Raw genomic sequence first — 23,775 nt, forward strand, 5'->3', positions numbered from 1 at the left:
GAATACCTGTAAGACAACAAAGTCGACATTATCAGCACCTCGATGAGATTAAGCGAGATCGTTTAATAGGATTGTGTTTGGCATACGGCTCTGGTGAATTGTACAGTATCTCCAGCAGCAATCTTAGGAGCAGTTGGCACCACAGTGACACAACAAACTGTTATAAGTCAGTTATTTCACGGACAGCTCCAATCCAGATGCCCTGTAGCTTGCATTCCACAGGCCCCAAACCATTGCCATTTGCCATTTCAGCAGTGTCAAGTGAGAGCTCATTGGCAGACTGGGTGGAGGTCTGTTGCTTTTTCTCACAAAGCCTGGTTCTGCCTCAGTGCCAGTTGATGGCCTGCAATCAACCTGTCAGCATAATAGAAACAGTGGACCTAAACCTGAAATTATGGTACGGGGTGCAATTTGTACATCAATCTGGTGATTTGACATGTTGTGCCACTACTTCCTAAAGAGCATTCCAAGAGATGTTTCCTGACAGGATAATGCTCACCTACACATACCACTTTGTAATCCAACACAATCTCCAGAGTGTCGACATGTTGCCTTGACCTGCTCAATTACCAGATCTCTCCCGCATCAACCATGTATGGGAGATCATTGGACAACAACTACAGTGTCATCCACAAGCAGCATTAATTGTCCCTGTATTGCCCGATCAAGTTCAACAGGCATGAAAATCCATCCCACAAACTGACATCTGGTACATGTACAACATAATGCACACAGTTTGTGTGCTTGCATTCAACATTGTGGCAGTTACATCAGTTATTAATGTACTAGCATTTCAAATTTGCAATGTATTTTCTCGTGCTTACATTAACCTGTTATCTTGCAATGTTCATCACTTAAATACAGGGTGCGTCAAAAAAATGTACACACACTTTGAAGCATCATAGAAAATATATTTCCCATTCTACAATGTTAAATTTCTGGAAAAGGGATAGCTTAAAGTCCAATTGGAAAAATAAATGTACTTTGCAAATGTGATTAATGTTCAAACTGGTGGCCTTCAGCATCAATACATTTCCGAGTACGAGTCACCAATGACTCCGTACATCGTACCAAAGTGACAAATGAGATTTCTGCGCACACTGCCTGAATCTAATCCCAAAGTGTGTCCACGTTACGTGGTTTACGTTTGTACAGTTCATCTTTTACTGTGCCCAATCAGAAGAAATCCAGCGGCGTAAGGTCTGGAGAGTGTGCAGGAAACTAGACTGGTCCCCTGCGTCCTATTCACTGGCCTGGCACACTGTTATCCAAGTATGGTCGTACGTCCCTATGATAGTGCTGCGGGGTGCCATCTTGTTGGAAATAAAACTCACCATTACAGTATAATGCACAAATGGCACGGAATATGGAGTCAGCAAGCATTGTTAGGTATGCTTCTCCAGTAACAGTACCTTCAAAGCGGAAAGGCCCAAGGAGTCCTCTTGCAGACAAACCACACCACACATTTACACCAGGCAAATTCACAGCCTTTTCAACTGTAATGTGAGGATTATCTTCAGCCCAGTACACACAATTGTGCTTATTGGCAGTTCCATTGAGTTTGAATTGGGCTTCATTCGACCAAATTTTGCTACCCATAAATCTCGGTTCACATCTCACCATCTCCTGAACCCATTCACAAAATTCTAACCTTCGATCTGAATCGTCGTCACTTAGCTGTTGCACCAGCCTTGGAATGTATAAACAAAACTTGCCTTTCTTCAGAATGCGTAGCACAGTACTAGAACTGAAAACGCACATCCCCCATGTTGCAGTTACTTCATTGACACTGCTGCCACCTGTTGAAGAAACATAACTTACTTCCTCACAGATATTTAACCTTGTAGAACGGGAAATAAATTGTCTATGACAGTTCAAAGTTTATATACATTTTTCCCTGTATATTATCTAGACAAATGTATTCCTGAAATTTTGTTACTCTACATTAATTATTTTTTTGGTGGTGTGATTTTTCCCCATTAGTGTACCGTTCCGAGTTCTCCAGTTGCCACACAGTAAGTATATTTTATATCTATCACTATTACATTATAGTTTTTACTAATAGACTGAATCAGGGGGAAGGTTCATGTATGTAATTTATTACCACTAAGCCTAACTAGTCATTCAGTCGTAACTACATTTTATTTACACGTCAAGCTCCCTACGACCAAATCTCTCCAAGGTCATGGAACGTGTCAGTACATGAAATTACAACATAAGAGTAATAACAGGTAAAAATAAAATGTTTATGAACCCAAAAAAAGTCAAGCCATAAGTTTAAATAAACAAATCAACAATATAACAAGAATCAGTTTAATTTTTCAAGGAACTCCTCGACAGAATAGAAGGAATGATCCATGAGTAAATTCTTCAGTTTCGATCTGAGAGTGTGGTAGCTTACTGAAAGTTCATCACTTATTGCTTGAACCGCCCATTTCTGAGCCAAAAGTATAATTTCAGAATGGGAAGAATTACCCCAAAATGTAATACCATATGACATAAGCAAATGAAAATAAGCAAAGTAGACTAATTTTCATGTCGAACAATCACTTACTTGAGATACTGTTCGAATAGTAAAAATGGCAGCATTAAGTCTTTGAACAAGATCCCGAACATGGGCTTTCCACGACACTTTACTATCTATCTGAACACCTAGAAATTTGAACTGTTCAGTTTCACTAATCATGTGCCCATTCTATGAAATTAGAGTCGGGTTTTGTTGAATTAGGTGTTAAAAACTGTAAAAACTGAGTCTTACTGTGATGTTCCCTGTGTGAAGCTGGGGCAGATTGCTAGTTCACTAAAAAGGCAAAAAGTATCGAAATAAGATTCACAAAAATGCAGCTGAATTACTCCTTACTAATCTGTGCAAGAAAACTGATCCCGAAGAAATTTAAGTACTAATAGTGGATACAAACAAATCGTGTAGCACTTCACACTGGCCTACTGCCAGTATATGATTTTGTCACAGAGGTGGTATCAAAAATCTCTAACTTAGCCACTTTCTTTGAAAGTATGAAACAATATTTCAAAACTGTAGAGTGAACTGTTAAGCTTGGTGTAATATTTGCCCCGCCTGATTTTGCAAAGAATTACCCGTTTGTTGCCAGCCAAGATTTTCACCCAGAAAACAGTAAAGCTACTGTGCATTCCATCTTCATCTATTTTGTATGAGTAAGTATAAAAAAGCTTTTACACAGCTGACAGCCTAAGACACAATACAATTGCAGTTCCTTCCTTTCTGACAAAACTTGTAGGTTTACTGAGAAAAAGAAAGTGACAAATCTGCGTGAAACCATAAACTCACTTTGTCATAAAAGATCCACAACAGTCCCTGCACACAGTTGCCTACTTTTCTGGAAGTCTTGGAAGCAAGCAGGGAAATTTCCAACTGTGATGCTTTTAAGCTCATTTGTCACAACCCATTGAATGTCCACAATATCTTGATGAAGCTTTCCTTTCAGTTGCCTTTTCACTCACAGAAACAAGAAAAAACTGCAAGGCGAGATGTCAGGCGAATATGGCCGATGTCAGATGGAAATAACAGAATGCCTGGCCAGCTTCTCTAGCAGATAAAGCAGTATAGGGTCTTGTGGTCATGCAATAAGAAACAGTCCTGAGAATACAACCAGTCAGGTTGTGATGACATCAAACTGCTTGTCACAAATGTTTCAAAACTTTGATGTAAAGACAGTGGTTCACTGTTTGACCTGGAGGTACATAGTTAGGTTGAACTGATCTTTTACTATCAAAGAACATGATGATCACTGTCTTTGTTCTCAAAGGCTGGCGATCCAGGACTCTGCCATTCAGCACTTTGACGTTTTGTGTGAGGATCTTACTGGCAGCACCAACTTTTATCGCCAGCAATAATCTTGGACAGAAATGTAGGATCACATCTGGCTCTATACAGTAGTTCAGCTGAAATTGTTTTTCTTTCCTCTTTTGTTTGTTTGTTAGTGTGTGAAGGATGAGTTTTGCATTAAGTTTCTTTTTCCCTAAATCTTGCTATAAAATCTTATGACACACAACATGGTTCAAATTAAGTTCTGATATCACACTCACAGTTACATGACGGTCTTCTTACAGTAACTGTCTCACACGCTCCACATTTACATCAGTATGTACTATGGACAGGCGACCAGGGATCATTTTGCACTGAATCTCCACCTTCACGAAACCTTCTGTGCAACTCGAAAACACGACTTCTTGAAAGTCTCTCTTCTGCATATGCTCAGTTAATTATTGTCCATATTTCACTAGGAGTTTTCTTGAGCTTAAATCAGAAATTAATGTTCACTCTTTGCTCACAATCAGCATCCATCGTGACACCATAACTAAATGTGCCAAGAGCCAAACAGTGTGTCGCTAAGGACAACTCTGTTGCCTAGTGAGTGGCCAAAGTCATTTCAAGGACGCACAAATACCAGGTAACATAAAAACAATATTTGTTCCTTCTTAGTATCGTAAACTCAGAAATAAAAACTTTTCTGACAAAGGCACTACTTTAGAAGTGAGTCTGTTGTCCAATGCAAAAAACTGTAAGAATTTCACAATGCTGTCTGATCACCTAGCAGATTTTGGTGTAAAATTCTGAGTGAAACTTTTTTGCAAGAAGCCGCAGGAAATCTGCATGTGATGGAATTAGAGACACTGTAATATGACTCGCCTCACGAGGTAGACTAGGGTGCTCAAAGGATAACCAAAGCCTCACAACTCAATATTTACACAAATTTTGTGATTTTGGCAACCCCCCACCTTCCATGAGGCCTGAATTTAATCAGCTAGATATTTTCGGGAAGAAATGTTTTCTTTGTCTTCAAGAGTTATTGGACTAAGTGAAAATTACCAGTTTATAAATGCAGGCGGGTGACAATTGAAAACTGACTATATTTTGACAGGAGCACAACCAGACATTTTCAAGACAAAACTGCAGCAAGAAAGTGCTGGCAAGGTGATTTAAAACCACTGCAAAGATAAAACACACACTGTAAACACTAGCGCCATCACAAACCAAAGACGACCGAGCCGGAAGTTATAGACACTGAAATTAATAATCGACGGGTGAGGTAGCATTAACTCTATCCCTCTGTTTCTTGACAAGGGAGAGAATATGATTCCACTCAGAATTTAAACAAAAACCACCATCTGTATTTATAAGGTTACTTGCTAATATGATTTCAACAGCTTCCTTAGTAACACTATCCAGTGAACACGAGCAGATTTGCTCAGCTGTTGTACAAGCATGTGTGATGCTTATGCTCAGTACACTTATCCATGAACCAAGATAAGAAGCTCCTCTTCACATTGAGCCGTACGCTGGCAACTACCAGCCTTCAGATAGAAGTCTGTGTGAGTGGGCTTCCTATAAATGCCATGTCCCAGCATACCATCAACCTTCCTCCTATCTAAAGCATCTTGCAAGAGAAGAGTGCTATCCTATTCCACCTCCATCATGAAGCAAATAGTTGGGTGAATTAAATACAGGTATCATCTACATAGCTGTAAAAACACTCAGGTTTCAAAGGTGCCGACTTCAAGGCATGTTCCTTAAAATTTTCCATAAACGAACTGGCAATAATAAATGACAACAGGCTTCCCATCGCAACTCCATCCATCTGCTCATAGTATTGGTCATTGAATAAAAAGGAAGTTGAAATCAACACATGTCAAAATAGGTTCATTAATTCAACAACCAAACCAAACTTAATCAAATGTACCGAATCAGGCAGAGAACCCCAAGCAAAAAGAGATAGCACATCAAAACTTATTAGAATATCAGTTCATTCACACACTTTCTCTCTAACAAATGCAAGCAGTCCACTGAGTTCTTGATGTGATGCTTGCAGCAACCTACTATAGGGCCTAACATACTGGCAAGGTACATTGTATGTCAGCCTGCCAATGTTACTCACAACCGGACAAAGACGAACTCCTTCCTTATGAACCTTCGGAAGGCCACGGTTTACAGCACAATACAAATTGAGACTCCTGATGGTCTGCGATAAGAAACTTTTCTTCAGGAGGTTTACTGGTCTCTTTTTGTCAGATCAGCACCAATACTGCGATACTCTGACTCACATAGTAAACACTGCATCTTTTGAATGTACTCCCACTTGTCCAAAACAACAGTAGCATTGCCCTTGCCTGCAGGTAAAATAACAATATCCGGATAAACTAAGTGAACATAAAGCAGTCCTCTCAACTGCTGTGATGATATTCTCAAGGGGATGCGACCAGTCGACACACAACATGCCTCCTTCCTGGGCTCCTCTGCAACATCAGGAGGTACTCTAAGAACAGCTTGTTGATCACAACTAATAAAACAACCACTGGCCAAGGTTTGGGCGTCAGTGCAAAATTTAAATCTTTTCCTTGCACGGGTAAAGGTGCGTCATCAAAAACTAAATTTCTCCATGAGCTTTATCACAATACATTGAGATATAATATTAGACTTTGTAACGAGACATCCTCCTCTAGTATTACTTTTCCCCAACAGTAGTTATCGATACCAGTATCATTTTTCGAATTTTAGACAGATCAATATTATCTCAGTTGCTTTTATGAAAACTTTCAAATAATTTTACACACAATATATTATATTTCAGAAAATAATAACTTCATAAAATATTTCAGTTTTGATGTTACAATCGATAACTACTAGTTCTGAATGAACAGTTAATTTTTTTAAGAAAGATCTGAAATTATGAATTATTTGCACACTTAAAATGCGTATTATTAATTACGCAATCCTGTACTGTTTACTAAGTTTATTTCTGGATTCATTTATGAAATAGTAATCGAAATTAATAATGTAACAAAAACTAGTAGGAATTCATTTGTTAAGAAAAATTATAAACCCTTTGGAATATTGTTATTTCCACAAAGTGTGAAAGTCATAAGCTTGCCTCTGATGTGATCATACGTAGTTTTGTATAATAGGTGCGAACAAAGTAGCTTCAGCTTTGTTAACATGAAAACTCAAAATGGTGTACGATATACTAAAATGTGAGATAATCAGTGTAAAATATATTGATGTAAAAAATTCTGCAACAACAATCTTCCAATTCATTTAGTTCAAACCTAATGTGAGGACCTAACGTTAGATTTTCAGCTTCAAGAATCAGACCCCTAGACAAGAACAACTGGAGCCATCTCAGCATGACAAGCTAAGTAAACTCTAAAGTTTATTGTAATCTTCGCTCCTCTCAATTTTCATAAAAGACTTTGCTTATTAATTACTTGGAGTGGGGACTATTTGATGTGGACAATAGATGGAAGGAAAGCAGGGGGAGATTAAAACTTCCAGCTTGAGCAGTTTTCAAACTTTACCAAATGCCGGCAGATACACAATGAAATTCCCAACCAGACAGTGACCAAAATTTTTGAAGCAATCCTTAAAATACGCCAAAACAATTCTTTGGAAACAAAAGCCAACTGTTGGTGAGTGCAATGTGCATTGTCATTTTTGTAGAGGTGTTGTGATCAAAATATTGTTCCAACACTTGCCAAAGTTGTGCGTCATATTAATTCCACTGCTAGCAATCTGATCAATAAATATGCTGGCGCGCCTCATGTTCATGGAAGGATACATTACACTCATCGACATTTGGATTCTGTTTCCGAGGAATCGTTTTGGCTTCATGTAACGACTGCATCAAAAATTTTGGCTTTTTCTTGGGACTGACTGCAGGTGCTTCATGGTCGCAGTCTGACTGGGAATTTTATTCTGTACCTGCCCAGAATTTGGAGAAGTTTGAATATTCCGTGGCTCGAAGTCTAATAGTATATCTCTGTAGGCTGTGATAAAACTCACAGAGAAAGGAAGCTTCTGACAATGGGGCTTTATCTGTGCAAGGGAAAGGTTTAAATTTTGCACAGACGCCCGACCATTTGACAGTGAATGATTTTATTAGTTCTGTTGAACAAGCCGTTTTTAAACTACCTCCTGATGTTGCAGAGGAGGCTAGGAGATAGGCATGTGTGTTGAATCGTATTTTTTCATTCTTTTCTTTTCATACATGTAAGCTATATGTAAACCGAATGGGATATACACAACACCAAATGTAAATTAACGAGTTGTTTTGCGGCAAGGATAATGTTTTGATACATCTTCATGAAAAAAAGAAACACACACTTCAACTGATTAATTCCTGTATATTCACCTGTTTGTTTCTGTAAGAGGTAGTGTGCAGATGTATGCTTGGATCCATTGTACCAGCATTGTTAAAAAATTTGTATCTCAACCACACATTAAAAGTGTTATAAAAACTTATTAGAAAGGTAAAATTAATTTGCGTATGTGAGATGTGCATCCTGTGTGCTCATCATTTCACCTGCCACCGGGATCCTGCATCAGGAGGTTTGGAGCAGACAAGAGGAATTTGCACGAACAGCGATCCTGCATCGGCATTGTTATAACCAAGACTAAGCACAATGGAATTAATGTGAATATTGACTTTGAATGTATTGATACTGAAGGTCTGTTGATATTGGTATCAGTTAAAGTCACCCAGAACTGCATATATATATTCATGAATCACCTTCCAGTTTCTTTCAATTATTCTTTCCAACCAATTTCTCCTATTATTCAAGCAATTATTAATCATTTCCATTTGCCCCACATATATACCTATTCAATGGTGATCATTTAAAGCATGGCGCCACGCGAAACATGAACAGATCTTTCAATTGTTGAGAAAAATTGTTGAGATAAATGATTTATACTATTTTTACAAGAAACTAATGAAACTGTCATTGCATTTGTTACATGTCCACAAGATTGAGGATGACAAAAACATTAAGGGAGAAAATTAAAATTAAATTCTGCCTATAAATGAGACAAGCCAGGGGTGCCGATTTCAGTGATAAAGATAGGAAGCTGCTATACTGCATGCTTATATTACCGCTCTTGGCACTGTCTCTCTGGCAGTAGATAATCTCTTTTCCTTCCAATTAATATCCTTTAAGGAAAGTGCACTTCCACGGGAAAGGCGAAAGTTTGTACAAAGTCATTTCTAAAGCGCAAGATAAGTCATTCAAATTCTATAAGACTGCCAGATAACAATCAGGTTCATTAGTGAATGTGCAGCTAAATCTGGTAAAGACAAAATTTCATTTCTGGAAGAAGAAGAAGAAGAAGAAGAAGAAGAAGAAAAAAAAAGTATTCGTAATTTTGTTAAAAAACTATTTACAATGGAGTCAAAGGGAATGACCATTGTTGAAAATTCATTACAAAATGCAGTAGGCCAAGATGGAAATCCAAACTCGGCAACAGATGAGGGTAACGCACCAGCTCGTGAACTGGCCGATGGCAACCAAAACAACGAAGCTGGCGTCCTACTATCAAAAAATTACGAGACTAGCAATATAACTAATCATGATGTCACTTTTATGGCGTTCCATGAGACAATTTCTCAGTTCTCACCGGGAAATATTTTTTTCAAACAGTGAAACAGAAGGGCGCAACAGCGAAAATTCCTTTGATTACTTGCTCATGACATTGCAAATGTAGGAACAGGAAAAAGTTCATACAAACAATGTAAAAACTAGTGAGAGACAATTTGATACAACTCATGCAACAAAAAACACAACAGTTTACAAAAGAGGAATTTCAGGAAAATGTAACAACAACTTAAGGGTATAGGACAACAGTTGACACAGCAAAAGCAGGCATTCAACAATTTCAAGAATAGTATTCGTCAACAGTTCAGTGAGATGAGCAAAACTATACGCACTGAACTATCTGACAAACTATGTGGCAAGTTGACCAAGCTAGGTAAACAACTAAAATGAAATAATTACTGACATATCCCGCAATATAAATACGTTGATGGAAGGAGTGTCATCTGTAGACAATAAACAGGAACAATTAGAAGTTGAGTTACAAAACCTCAGTGAAGCATATTCCCAAATTCAGGAGAGACAATCCCAAGTGGATGCATCGGTAAAAAATGTGACAAATGCAGTCAGTGAGCTGCAAGACGTATGCAAAAACTTACCTACAGAAGTTAAGTCTATGAGTGATTGGTCAAGTTAAGAGTCAAAATTTGCCACAGAACAGAGATAAGATGTGCAGATGCAAAGGAAATTACTTAAAAAGCTGAAGCCGGGAAGCTGGATAAGGGCAGCACCCTTGCCGTAAAGATAGTGTACAAAATTTATGTGATACAGTAGAAGAGGTTCTAAAGGAGAAAAAGTCAATTTCTAGCTAAAATAGATTCAGGTTTAAAGGAAGCAGAGGAAAGGTTACGAGTCAGTATTGCTAAAACTACTGACATTCCAAAACAACATCTGACAGAAAACAAACTCACGCTTTTAGAGAAGTTAGATCCTTTCACTGGTTATCCACAATACGTGGCTAACTCGTCAAAGAAAAATAGCAAAGGTTGCAAAATGCAACAACACTTGCCGGCAGCTGTAACTGTTGAGCAAGGGCAGTTGCCATACACTGCGCCCCAAGCGAACATAAACACACCTGTCACTGACAGGTATTGGTCCAAGTCCGTACAAAATATGCTCAGATGTGAAGTATTCAACCCAGCTCCGTTCAATAGCATGTGTGGAAGTTTAAGGGGCTATTTTGAAAACTATTCGAATAAAACCAGGTACTGGATAAACATGGTATCTCAGGCAGACGGGAGAGCTATCTTCCTGCCCACATTAGGGAAAAACTCATTACCACTCAGGAACACGACACCGAATACTTTCTATCTGTACTGGATTCAATAGATTTGATATATGAAGAGAGACCAGTACAACCCAAGTCTGTTAATACGCAGATAGTGCCATAGAGATTTACGGACCAACAGGTTAACAACGGATCCGTAGTACAACATGGATGGCAACCTTGCCCCACACAGACCTACAGTAATGGTAACGACAATGGCAATAGCAAAAGCTGTCAATTCAAGGGTGAATATTAAAAAATTGGGCAAAAATTTAACAAAAACAACTACAACGGGCAAGTAGCATATGGCCAGCCTGTACAATATGTAGAGACAAGCTACTGGCAATAATCAGCCGATCACTCGGCAAACACAAAACAATACCAGACAACCGAATAATCCACAGACAGCGGAATTCGGCCAGCAAAGCAACGCACATATGCAAAGGCAGAGAGAATTTCAGTCGAGAGCCTCACAGGATAACCAACAGTCCACATAGGAGACGTTACACCTAACCCAGAGACCGATGCTACGGCGATGCAGGAAAACTTGAACCGGTTACAGCAGGCCCCTGTTCTGTGACCTTGGAGGAGAATGGGGACATGAGCTCAATCGACACTTGCTTTATGAGATACAATCAAGGTAGTGATGTGAAGATGATCAGTATCAAATGAGGGTACACAGGAAAACTTGACAGAAGATAAGATCCAAGCTACTATTAAAGCCAAAATATTTGACCTTTATGTACCCATTGTGTTTGACACAGGTGCTACAACTAATTTGATGTCACACTAATTCTTTCAAGAACTGAAGAAACGTGGGTGCATACCCAAACTGCCAGTGCAAAACTGCAAGGTACAATCTGACACTGGTCATTTCACTCCTCCATCCAGCAGTGATCCACCCCCACTGGCCCCAAACCACCTCATGTTAACTTTCCAGAATTTCTTAACCTCTAATATCGCCTCACCATCATTCCCCAAATCCCTCAACATGCAAACTAACCTTACATCCGCAGAAAGAACCGTAGTCCACCATCTAAAAACTGATCCCAACCTTATAATCCTACCTGCAGACAAAGGCTCCACCACTGTTGTTTTGAACTGCAAGGACTGCCTGGTCGAAGGGCTCCGCCAGCTGTCACATACTTCCACCTACAGTGACTCCATTTCAGTAACTAATCAAATCCCTAGCTCCCATCCTGGAACCTCTCTCAGGAGTCCATCTCTACTCACCCCTACCACTCCCTGCACTCCTACCTTCAACATGCTTCCCAAAGTCCATAAACCCGACCACCCAGGATGCCCCATTGTGGCCGGTTACTGTGCCCCCACTGAGAGAATCTCTGCTCTCTTCGACCAACACCTTCAACCTAATACCCGGAGCCTACCATCCTGTATAAAAGATACCAACCATTTCCTCCACTGACTTTCCACAGTTCCTGTCTCTTTACCATACGGTGCCCTGCTAGTCACTATTGATGCCACCTCCCAGTACACTAACATTCCTAATGCCCATGGCCTTACTGCTACTGAACACAACCTTTCCCAATGCCCGATGTATTCCAAACCAACAACCTCCTTCCTAGTAGCCATGAGCAACTATATCCTCACCCACAATTACTTATTCTTTAAAGGCATTACCTACAAACAAGTCTGGGGTACTTGTGGTCAGGATGTAAATATTCAATACATATAGAATCAAAGATACAATAGCACCCCAGTCAGTAATATTGTGGGGATGCAAACATGGCGGTTATGAACATCACTTGTTATTCAACCCTTAGGTTGGCTGTGTGCTTGTGGGAAGGAAAAGAGGAAGCATAGATGGATGGAACGGTAAAAGAAGAGAGGAAGACAGACATGAAAATTTACTGAAATGCTGAAGGATAAGCAGAGCAAGCCTAACTGTGGTGGAAAAGTCCACACTTATCGTAAAAAGCTTATGACATCGCGAAAGACGTATACACACATTTACTGCTGAAATTGTGTTTATATTTGAATTAAGATTTCTTGCTCTTGAAAAGTTTCATGACATCACAAGTACCAAAGCACTGTCTCCAGTAGCTCGTAAGCTCTAGCTCTGCTTTTCGTTGCACTTTTCTTAAATAGTCTCCAATCAATTCAACTTCTTTTCTGATTATAGCTTAAATGTTTCCAGATGTATTTCCCTATATTTCAACAACAACTGATAGTACTACTGGTTTTCCTCCAACGGTTATTATACTTGTTTCATTTTATACATCACAAAGCTGGAGATCTCCACTACTACAGACTTCCAGAAATTCTAAATGAACAAGCTTCCACAGGTTTTGAAGCCATGTCCACAATTAAGCTTATACAACACAGCAAATTATGCAAAATAAACAGTTTGGCATCACTCTTATCCATAGATGATCAATAATAATGCACAATATTACTCTGTCTATGCACATGTGCTAGGAAATCAGTATACATGAAGCAAGTTATATTACACAAAAAAAGCAGCAGTCACATAAACAATATGAAACACTACAAACTACAGATAAATTTATTTTAAATGTTCTTTTGACTTCTGTAATGCAAAGCCAGTGATGGGCAACTGCACCTAATATTAGTCCAGCAATAAATGAATAAATTGGTAAAAATAAATGGTATCATCAATCAAGTGCAATGCAGACATTGATGTACTCACTCATTCTGGTACCAGCTGGAACTAGTGAGTGGGAATATGTGCTTGTCAGCTGGAGGTGAAAGTTCAGTAGCATTATTTCCCATCTGAGATAGCAACGGCTGTGTGTGGGTGGATCCTGCACCTTCGAAAGAGAAACATTTCTTGTCAAAGAATTTAGTTTGTGATTTAACGCTGCAACACACCTAATTTCACAATGACAATGAAGTTTGATGTATCAGATTTTATTTATTTATGTTTTGCTTCAAACTTTCTTGGCATTGGTTTGATATTTTTTTACAGTTGCTATTGCAGTTTAGAGGTTGGGTTTGTAATTATGGAAATAGTCGTATCATTCACTAGTGAGAACACAACAACATGACTTCACACCAGGAATTATTTGTGAATTTATAACATTCAGCAGAAAAAGAGAGATCGGAATGTTACCACCACCTATTAAATTTCAGTTAAATTTTAATGAAAAATCTACAATTCAATGCAATAAAATTCCACTGTCTCTAACAAAAACTTCTGAAACACAGCAAATCTCAAAATATAGATTATTTTAGTTACCAATATTACATATTTTATGTTTTCCTCACTTTCTGAATGAGTTTGAAAGTAATTCCAATTTACTGAATATATTCACCATACTAATGCATTTTTAATCTAGTTAACTACTGTATTTTAGTTTCACTGCTGTTCAACTGGTTGAATATCAAATTACAAAGTTTAACATGTTTTTTAGCCTTACTAGAGCCCACAGTTTTCCCATCGAGTCTATGGTAGTACTGATCATACGTGAAAATATCCAATGAGTTTAATCTCTCATTAATGCCACATTCTTAGATTAAAACCAGCTGACTGTGACAATGAAGTTTGTAATACAACCTGCAAATATTCTCACCTCAGTGTCATCATCAGATGCTGTCTAAGGAGTGTTATTTATCTAATCTTACTATCAGTGTTCTAAGTCTTGAGAGTAAATCCATGGTGCTACCAGAGAGGGATGGAGTCCACAAGAAGTAACCACTAATACGTCCAAATAACAATGATAGGTATTGTCAAAACTAACTTCTGAAAGAAAAAAAAAATACAGGCTGTTGCAGGGGAAGTGATTGGCTTGAAATAACAGACCAGGAGCAATGAATAGTATGATGCGTGTGAAGTGGTAACAAAAACAAAGAATGAAGCATACAAAAAGATGCAGGCCAGAAGAACAAGAATGCTTGTGGATGGCTATTAAGAAAAAAGGCATGCAGAAAAGCAGATTCTGAAAGCAGAGAAGAGGAGGTTTCTCGAAAGACACTTGCAGAACACTGAATACACTAATGAAAGTGGATAATTCTACAGAAAGGTGAATAACCTTAGAAAGGAACTTCAACAAAATACAATACAGTGTAGAGAGAAAAATGGTGAACTAATAGCATCACAGAAAAGAGAGTAACATCATTAGGCAGAGTACTTTAAGGAATCATTACACTCAGAATGCTGAAGCATGGCAACTAACCGAAAACCATTACGTGGAAGAAGAGGAAAATGGAAGGTCCTCATTGCAAGAGATTTGGCTAGCAATAAAGAAACGAGCCAACCATAAGTCACCTGGTAATGATAACCATTCAGCTGAGCTTATTACATGTGATGATCTCAAATATACAAACACAAAAAGTCATCCCAGATGATTGGAATAATGGTGTGATATTTGCTATATATAAGGAAGGGAACATCCTGGAATGTACAAATTAGGGGGGAATTACATTATTGAACACTGTACATAAAATCTCCCCTCCCTGCTTTGTACCCATGTAAAACCTTCTGCAGAAAAAGTAACTGGGGGTGATCAGGTAGGCTTTAGATCTGGCAAATCAACTATTGACAAAATATCCACACTGAGGCAGATAGTGGGAAAAACATATAATATAAAAACACATTATTTTAAACCAGCATATGACACCAACAAAGAAATGGGCTTATTGAAGCTACGAAAGAACTGGGCATACCACAGCATTTATTACACCTCATTAGTCTGACCATTAATTAGCAAAGTACGGATACAAGGAATTTTAACACACAGTTTTGAAACTAACTGTACACTTGAGGCAAGCGGAACATACATGGAGGTGAAGGAAACAGTGGCAATAGTTTCTTCTGTGTTTGGTACTGAGGCACGATGTGAAACCTCTTTTGGAAAGAAAGATGTGATCAGTTCCTTACATGCATGCACTCTCATGTATGCTCTAACATGACACTAGAGAAGGTAATAAGGTCAGATCAAATCAACACAACAGGCACAATATATAATAGAAAGGTGCAGCTTCTGGTATATCCAGGTGATTTGGATATTATTGCAAGAACAGAATCATCTTCTACAGATACATACAGAGCACCGGTGGTAGCAGCAGTACAAATGGGAGTTGGAAGTTAACATCAATAAAACCAAATACATGCGAATAAGACAAGCAGGACTAAATACAATGTTAGAATTGCAAACTGAAATTATTATTGAATTTGTCTGTCTGGGAACACTGGTAGCATCATATAATTATATTAGTTTGGAAATAAAGCAGCACATCCATCCAGCTAATAAACGCTATCATGGAGTGGCCACACATGGTAGGCCCAGGAATGTGTCCAGGAGAACGTAGTGTCAATATAATGGAAGGAAACATTCCACGTGGGAAAAATTATATATAAATACAAAGATGAGGTGACTTACCGAACAAAAACGCTGGCAGGTCGATAGACACACAAACAAACACAAACATACACACAAAATTCAAGCTTTCGCAACAAATTGTTGCCTCATCAGGAAAGAGGGAAGGAGAGGGGAAGACGAAAGGAAGTGGGTTCTAAAGGAGAGGGTAAGGAGTCATTCCAATCCCGGGAGCGGAAAGACTTACCTTAGGGGGAAAAAAGGACAGGTATACACTCGCACACACGCACATATCCATCCACACATACAGACACAAGCAGCTGCTTGTGTCTGTATGTGTGGATGGATATGTGCGTGTGTGCGAGTGTATACCTGTCCTTTTTTCCCCCTAAGGTAAGTCTTTCCGCTCCCGGGATTGGAATGACTCCTTACCCTCTCCTTTAGAACCCACTTCCTTTCGTCTTCCCCTCTCCTTCCCTCTTTCCTGATGAGGCAACAATTTGTTGCGAAAGCTTGAATTTTGTGTGTATGTTTGTGTTTGTTTGTGTGTCTATCGACCTGCCAGCGTTTTTGTTCGGTAAGTCACCTCATCTTTGTATTTATATAGAACGTAGTGTCAATTGTATAAGACTTGAACAAGTCCAGTATTAACATACGGCTCAGATACCTGGACAATGACAACACTTAAGAGTAATAGGATGTTCTGAATGAAAGATGATACGGAAAATGTACGGGGCGACTAATGAAGTCATCACAGCATAAACAATATAGTTTTGAACTTCATATAAGGTGTGCTTTGTTTCAAGAATGGGCTTGTAATTGTACAATCGTGGTACTTACTAGCTACTGTGGTGTATCTCCTTCAAAATAGTCCCCTTCTGACTGAACACACCGATTCCAACGGTTTTTCCACTTTTAGAAACATTCCTGGAAATGTTTTTTTCCTGAAGTGTGTTAGGACGCTCTCCGTATTTGCCTGGATGTATTCAATCACGTCAAACTGCTTCCCTTTCAGTGAAAATTTCAGTTCAGGAAACAGGTAGAAACCCGCAAGGGCCAAATCAGGGGAATATGACGGTTGTGGAAGCACACAAATTTTGAATTTGTTCAAAAATTCCAAAATGGAGAAAGCACAATGAGCTGGAGTATTGTCATGGTGTAGCACCCAACTCCAGTCTTCCCACAATGCAGGCCTTTTCTTCCGCACCTTTTCACACAAACAATCGAGGACACATTTGCAGTATTCCTGGTTAATTATCTGTCCTCCAGGGGTAAATTCATGATGCACAATACCGGTAGAATCGAAAAAAGTTACCAACATTGTCTCCACCTGCGACCGACTTTGCCATGCTTTTTTCGGTTGTGGTGTACCTGGAGTTTTCAACTGTGAGGACTGCACTTTGGTTTCAGGATAATATCCATATTCCCATGATTCATCATCTATAATTACCTTATTTAACAAATCTGGGTCATTTTTAGTCCGATTAATCAGTTCTTGACTAACTTCAAGTTGGTACTGTCTCTGGTCACTTGATAACACTTTTGAATGAATTTTGTGGAGATTTGACGCATGTTCAGATCTTCAGTTACAACTGACTGAACTGCATAGAAGTTTCAATTAAGTCCATCAGCCATCTCCCTAATTGTAAGTCTATGATCAAAGCGCACTAAGTCACTAACTTTCACAACATTTTCATTCATCTCTGAGGTGGAAGGATGGTCAGACTGTGGTTCACCTTCAAATGATTTGCAGCTACTTTTAAATCTGTTGAACCAAACAAAAACATTTGACTGGCACATACAATTATCTCCAAAAGCTGTTTTAAACAGTCCGTAAGGCTCAGAAGCTGATTTCCCAGTTGGGTCAGCATTTTGCCAACCCCTTTCAACAAGTTCATGCATGTACACAGAAAACTGGCAACACAGTGAGCATGTGGTGCTTCAGGAAGACGTTCTTTTGTTTGGCAGTTGCTAAAACCTCAACCACTAAGTTACTTTAACTGAAGTAAATTCAAATCACTACTTTAACTATATGCCTACGCATTTTGTTGACTTACCCAATTCTTGACCTAGCTGTCACATTCCAACCTAACTTGGACCTCAGTCTATGCAACAAACCAGCTCGTCAGAACAATTCCTTTCTGTTCTTCGCAGGTCAAACCTATATCAGTAGGTTCAACCAACATAGCTGACAGTACTTTTTGTCATAATTTATATTTTTTGTGGGACATCCACAACTGTAGCTAAAGTTTTTCATTATTAATAAACCTATTCCAGTTGTAATTGACAAATTTTATTTGGATAAAATCACACACGGCCCAGATTTCGGGAACTACATCATATCATTCAGGTACTACAGAAAACAAGAGAAATTAAGAGGGATACTATATAGAATTAATTAACGTTAAAAGTAAAATAAAGGCACAAATGACACAGAATGCCAATTTGTGAACCTGAAAAGTAGCCTATGATATAATTGCTCACCACCACAAACAGCTGCATGAACCGCAAAGAGACATCTCAGTACATATGTACGTCAGAGCACCCACTACAACATGTGTAATAACAAGGGTGGGAGTGAGAACTAAAGACATCATGGTGAACAACACAGTCGCAACTCCACATTTTTCTCAAATTCCACTTGCTACTAATAGCGCTAAAATCACTTTACTGAATTTATTTATTTTTATTTAGCGTATGGCAAGTACAAATCACGTATGAAAAATCACTTTACTGAATGAATGGCATTAACTAACACAGGTGTGATATAGAGCAAACAATAAAAGCAGAACATGCAATGTATTGTGTGATTTTCAAGATATAAAAATAATACAAATGTATAATGAAAGTGTCAAGAACCAAATGTAATAAAACCATAGTATAAAATGTAAGAGACCAAAGTAACGTAACACATTATCCATTGTAGTGCACAATATGTCAAAAGTACAGAGTACATCAATTAAGACTACAAGGCTATAAATGCAGAGACTGCAACAGAACATGTAAGGTAAACTGCAGAACCTTGGTGCACAAAATTTCCACTAGCAGAGATATCAGTCTGACTAGTAAACCCCCCAAAAATACTGAATATATTCTGACCAAAGATGCTGGAGTTGGCAGTTGTGTGTGCATGAGGTGTGCTTGCTTTGTGTGTGTGTGTGTGTGTGTGTGTGGGGGGGGGGGGGGGGGGGGGGGGTCGGCATGTGTACATGTCTTTTACTGATGAAGGCTGTAGGCGGAAGCTGTATGCGAATATCTTAATTGTGCCTGCCTGCAACTTGATGTGTCTTCTTTACAGTAAATAGCAATCTCTTTTCTCCAACGTTGTTGAATGTATACACAACCACACATTAGCTACGTAAGTGAGGAACAGTACAATAATGCTGGTACTTAGTATTAAATGTCCACAGTGTGAGTGTAGATACAAGGTATGTCTACAAAGTAAGTTCCGTTTGGTTATATAAAACAAACATGTACAGATACAAAAAAAAAATATTTATTGTACAAAAATATACAGCTGTTAAACTACTTTTCTACATAGCTTCCGAAATTTTGTAGTCACTTATCATAGCATGGCACAAGTTTTTGTAAGCCTTCTTCATACAAGGTTGCTGCCTGTGTATTCAACCATGGGGTAACATATTCTTTCAGCTTGTCATCATTGTTGACATGTAGACCAACAAGGACAGATTTTAGGTGTAAGAAGAGATGAAAGTTGCTAGGAGCAAGGTCTGGCCTGTACGGAGGATGATCAAAAGTGTCCCAGTGTAATTCCCATAAGATTTGTTTGGTCACATTCGCCATGTGAGGTCGGGCATTATCGTTGGGAGGGGGGGGGGGGGGGGGGGGGGGGGGAGCTTTTGACAGTAATTCTCGGCACTTGTTCTGTATTGTGCGGCGCAAATTCTTAATGGTCTCACAGTAACCATGCGCATTGATTATCTGGCCCCGCGCTTAAAAAAAAAAAATAAATCAAACAGCAAAACGCACATGACTTCTCGAGGTGTCAAGATTTGCTTAGGCTTAACCTTCATTGGGGACAAAGTGTGCCTCCATTTCATTGATTGCCGTTTCGTGTCGAGGGTGTCATACAATAAGCAAGGTTCATCACCTGTGACTATCTGAGAAAGAAAACCATCACCTTCTACATTGAAGCGTGTCAAAAACTGAAGTGCACTGCCCATCCATTGTTTTTTGTGTTGTTGACTACGAATTTCGGGTGCCCAACATAAGCAAAGTTTTCGAAATTTCAGTTTTTCAGTAACAATTTCATGAATCAGAGATTGTGAGATTTGGGAACTTCCATAGCAAGGGCACTAAGTGTAAACTTTAGGTTGTGCTGAAACTTCTCTTCAGTTGTGTGAACCAGTTCATCAGTAACCACAGACGTGCATCCACTTCGTTCTTCATCGTGCACTTGATCACATTCTTCATTGAACAGTCAGAATCCATCTTCTAACCATTGAATCACTCACAGCATTTTGGCTGTAAGCCTTGCAGATTTGCCAATGAATTTCCGTTGGTTTAACTTTCTTTGCATTAGGAAACAAATCACAGGTCTGATTTCACACGTGACAGCATTTTCAATTACAGCTGACATTATAAAGAAGCACTACAATCAACATGCCAGTAGTAGCAATCTGAAAATGGCTTACATGTCTTCTCCTTGAGTCAGAGTAACTGCCGCACACGCTCAGAACTGCGATTGTAGCGCTGCCGCGGATAGAAATAGAAACTGAACTTACTTTGTGGATGACCCTTATATAATGGGCAGACAGGGAGAAGTTTTCAAACTAAGGTCAGAGAACATGGTACCACTAGTCATGCTAAGTCATCTTTAGCGGTGAATTTGGCACACAGCATGCACAACTTGTGTAACATTAAAGATGACTTAGAAATCTTGCACAGACAATCAAAAAGCTCAGTGCTTAACATTTTGGAAGAGTCAGAAATTATTAAGTGCACGTTGCAACATCCAAACAGCAATGAGCAAATTGAATGCTCAGTTAACTATTTCTTATGTCTACCGTGATCCCCACCATAGTATACTGTCATATTTTGTCATCTCTGTATAAGTTATAGATATGACATCATGGCCCGTAATGTTGAAGGTCATGCATGAGTCATGTTAACTGGAAGGCATTGCATCCCATTTTAAGAGCTTTTTCTTTTAATGGGTTTGTGTATAATATGCTGTTCCTCAACTACGTAACTTATGTGTAGCTCTACAGCTACAGTCAGTTTATTTCTTGTATTTACTAGTCATGCTGTCTTCTCCGCTACTGGTGATTTTGTGAACCATGATTCTGTAGGTTACCTTATACATTGTGTTGTACTGTCTGCATCCATAGCCTTGTATTCTTAATATGACAGACTCTGTATACCTGACATATCATGTACTATAATGGATAATTTGTGGTATGTTAATTTGTTCTCTCTCATATTTTATACAATGGTTTTATTATTTTTAGTTCTTGATCATTTCATTATACATTTTTATTCTTTTTATTTCTTGTCAATCACATTATCCATTGAACAATGGAAGGATAGCTGCTACTCACTGTACAGTGGAGATGCTGAGTTGCAGATTGACACAGCAAAATGACTTTCAGAAAAGAAGCTTTTGGCTAACAACGCCTTAGTTGAAAATTAGACCACACACACACACACACACACACACACACACACACACACACACACACACACGACCACAGACCCTGCAAGCTGCAGCCAGACTATGAACAGCAGCACATGATGGGAGAGGCAATCAGATGGGGGTAAGGAAGAGGCTGGAGCTGGGAGGGGAAAGTACAGCAGGGTAGGTATGGGGGACAGTTAAGTGCTGCTTGTGGGATCGTGCAGCGATGAGTTGGAGAGTAGGGCAGCTGGGTGCAAAGAGGATGTTAGAGGGCGGGGGAGAGAGAGGAGTAGCAGGAAGGGGGAGAAGTAAGAAGACTGGGTGCTTTGGGGCAGTACAGGGCTGTGTAGTGCTGGAACAGTAACTGGGAAAGGGATAGACGGTTAAGGACAATGACAAATGAAGAATGAGTTCAGGAGGATTTTGGGAATGTAGGATATACTACAGGGTGAGTTCCCACTTCCACAATTCAGAAAGCTGGTGTTTGTGTGAAGGATCCAGATGACACGGACTGTGAAGCAGTCACTGAAATGTATGTCATGTTGAGCAGCATGCTCAGCAACATGGTAATCCAGTTGTTTCTTGGCCACAGTTTGTTGGTGGCCATTCATGCAGACAGACAGCTTGTCGGTTGTCATGCCTAAGTAGAATACAGTACAGAGGTTGCAGCTCAGTTTGTAGATCACATGACTAGTTTCACAGGTAGCCCTGCTTTTGACAGCATAGGTGATACTTGTGACCAGACTGAGGTAGGTGACTGTGGGAGGATATATGGGACAGGTCTTGCATCTATCTCTATTACAGGGATATGAACCATGAGGCAAGGGGTTGGAAGCAGGGATTGTGTAGAGATGGACAAGGATTTGTGTATCAGTTGCTCTGTACCACACCTATCTTAGGTAACGCCATTCATATGGTAATATGGCTTTAGCACTTTTAGTAGCAGGTGGTGTTTGAGAGGAAACGTGGGGGGGTACTCCTGTGTTATTAGCTGTGATTTCTTAGGTTGTCCCTCCCCTCTGCCCCTTTTGTATTATTTCTGGCAGCAGCCACTCTACGATGTACATGTCTACCGAGACATCTCACTGCAGTTTACATGGCATCTGTTGACTGTCTTTCTGGGTGTCCACATCATGTGGTTGGCTGAGCACTTATGCGGTAAACTACTTTTAACGTTCAAAAATTGAATATTTATGTCTTCATTTTACTTAAACCTACACCTTGACTGACCATTCGCAGTTCTTAGGTTACATTAATCTGGCAATGAATGTTATATGTTGATTCATTACTTTTTTTTCACTTATACCCTGTTTAGTTGACTGAAATGATCTTTTCATGACTCACCCACACAGGAGCTCACATGCTACTCGATAAATTTGCCGCATGTTTTACATGACTGGTACAATTTTCTTTTACAAAATCAAGGTATAACCTGACATTCAAATTTGTATAGACCCTTTTAACATTTATTTTAAATAGTATCCCCCTTAGTCTCCCTCTCCCCCTCCCCCCCCCCCCCCCCCCTCTCTCTCTCTCTCTCTTTTTTTAAACTTGACGATGGGATTTACTTCCCGATGTGTAAGATTTTATCCAAATAAAGGATTTGTCAATTACAACTACATCAGATTAATTCATCATGAAAAATTGTAGCAACAGTTGTGGATTTATCAAAATAAATACTGTCACATTTGTTGGTTGAATTACTGATATAGCTTTGGTGTGTTAAGAAATAATGAAGCAGTGTGACATGATGTTTGGTTTGTCAGGCGCTCAACTGTGCAGTCATTAGCGCCCGTCCTAAGTCCCAATTTTTTCACAGTCAATTTTTGTTTCACAGTCCAATCAAGCCACTGTCACAAATTAAGAGGATGATGAAATGTTGATGACAACACAAATGCCCAGTCCGTGGGCAGAGAAAATCCCCAACCCGGCTGGGAATCGAACCCGGGACCCCGTGATCCAGAAGCAGCAATACTAGACGCTAGACCACGAGCTGCAGACACTGTGTGACACGTATGTGCAAAAAAAAAAAAAAAAAAAATGTAGATTGTTCTGACAGGCTGCTCCATTACTAGGTCTACATCCGGGTCAAGAGTTGGCAAAGTATAGTTCAAGCAGCAACTTATGTTGTGCATCACATGCAAAAGTTTTTTTGTATAAAATATTTA

The 23,775-nt window shown here is 39.2% G+C and overlaps 1 protein-coding gene across 3 annotated transcripts in view; it reads right to left on the reverse strand.

The window, feature by feature from the left end:
• Nucleotides 1-23,775, reverse strand: part of LOC124717267 — a 90,998-nt gene that overhangs the window by 50,145 nt on the left and 17,078 nt on the right. For all 3 annotated transcript variants that reach the window (XM_047244074.1, XM_047244073.1, XM_047244075.1), the window contains exon 5: nt 13,341-13,461. In XM_047244074.1, the coding sequence (XP_047100030.1) occupies nt 13,341-13,461 (121 nt within the window). The remainder of the gene's footprint in view (nt 1-13,340; nt 13,462-23,775) is intronic.

The sequence above is a fragment of the Schistocerca piceifrons genome, chromosome 9 (genome assembly GCF_021461385.2).
Source record: "Schistocerca piceifrons isolate TAMUIC-IGC-003096 chromosome 9, iqSchPice1.1, whole genome shotgun sequence".
Classification (NCBI taxonomy): Eukaryota; Metazoa; Arthropoda; class Insecta; order Orthoptera; family Acrididae; genus Schistocerca; species Schistocerca piceifrons.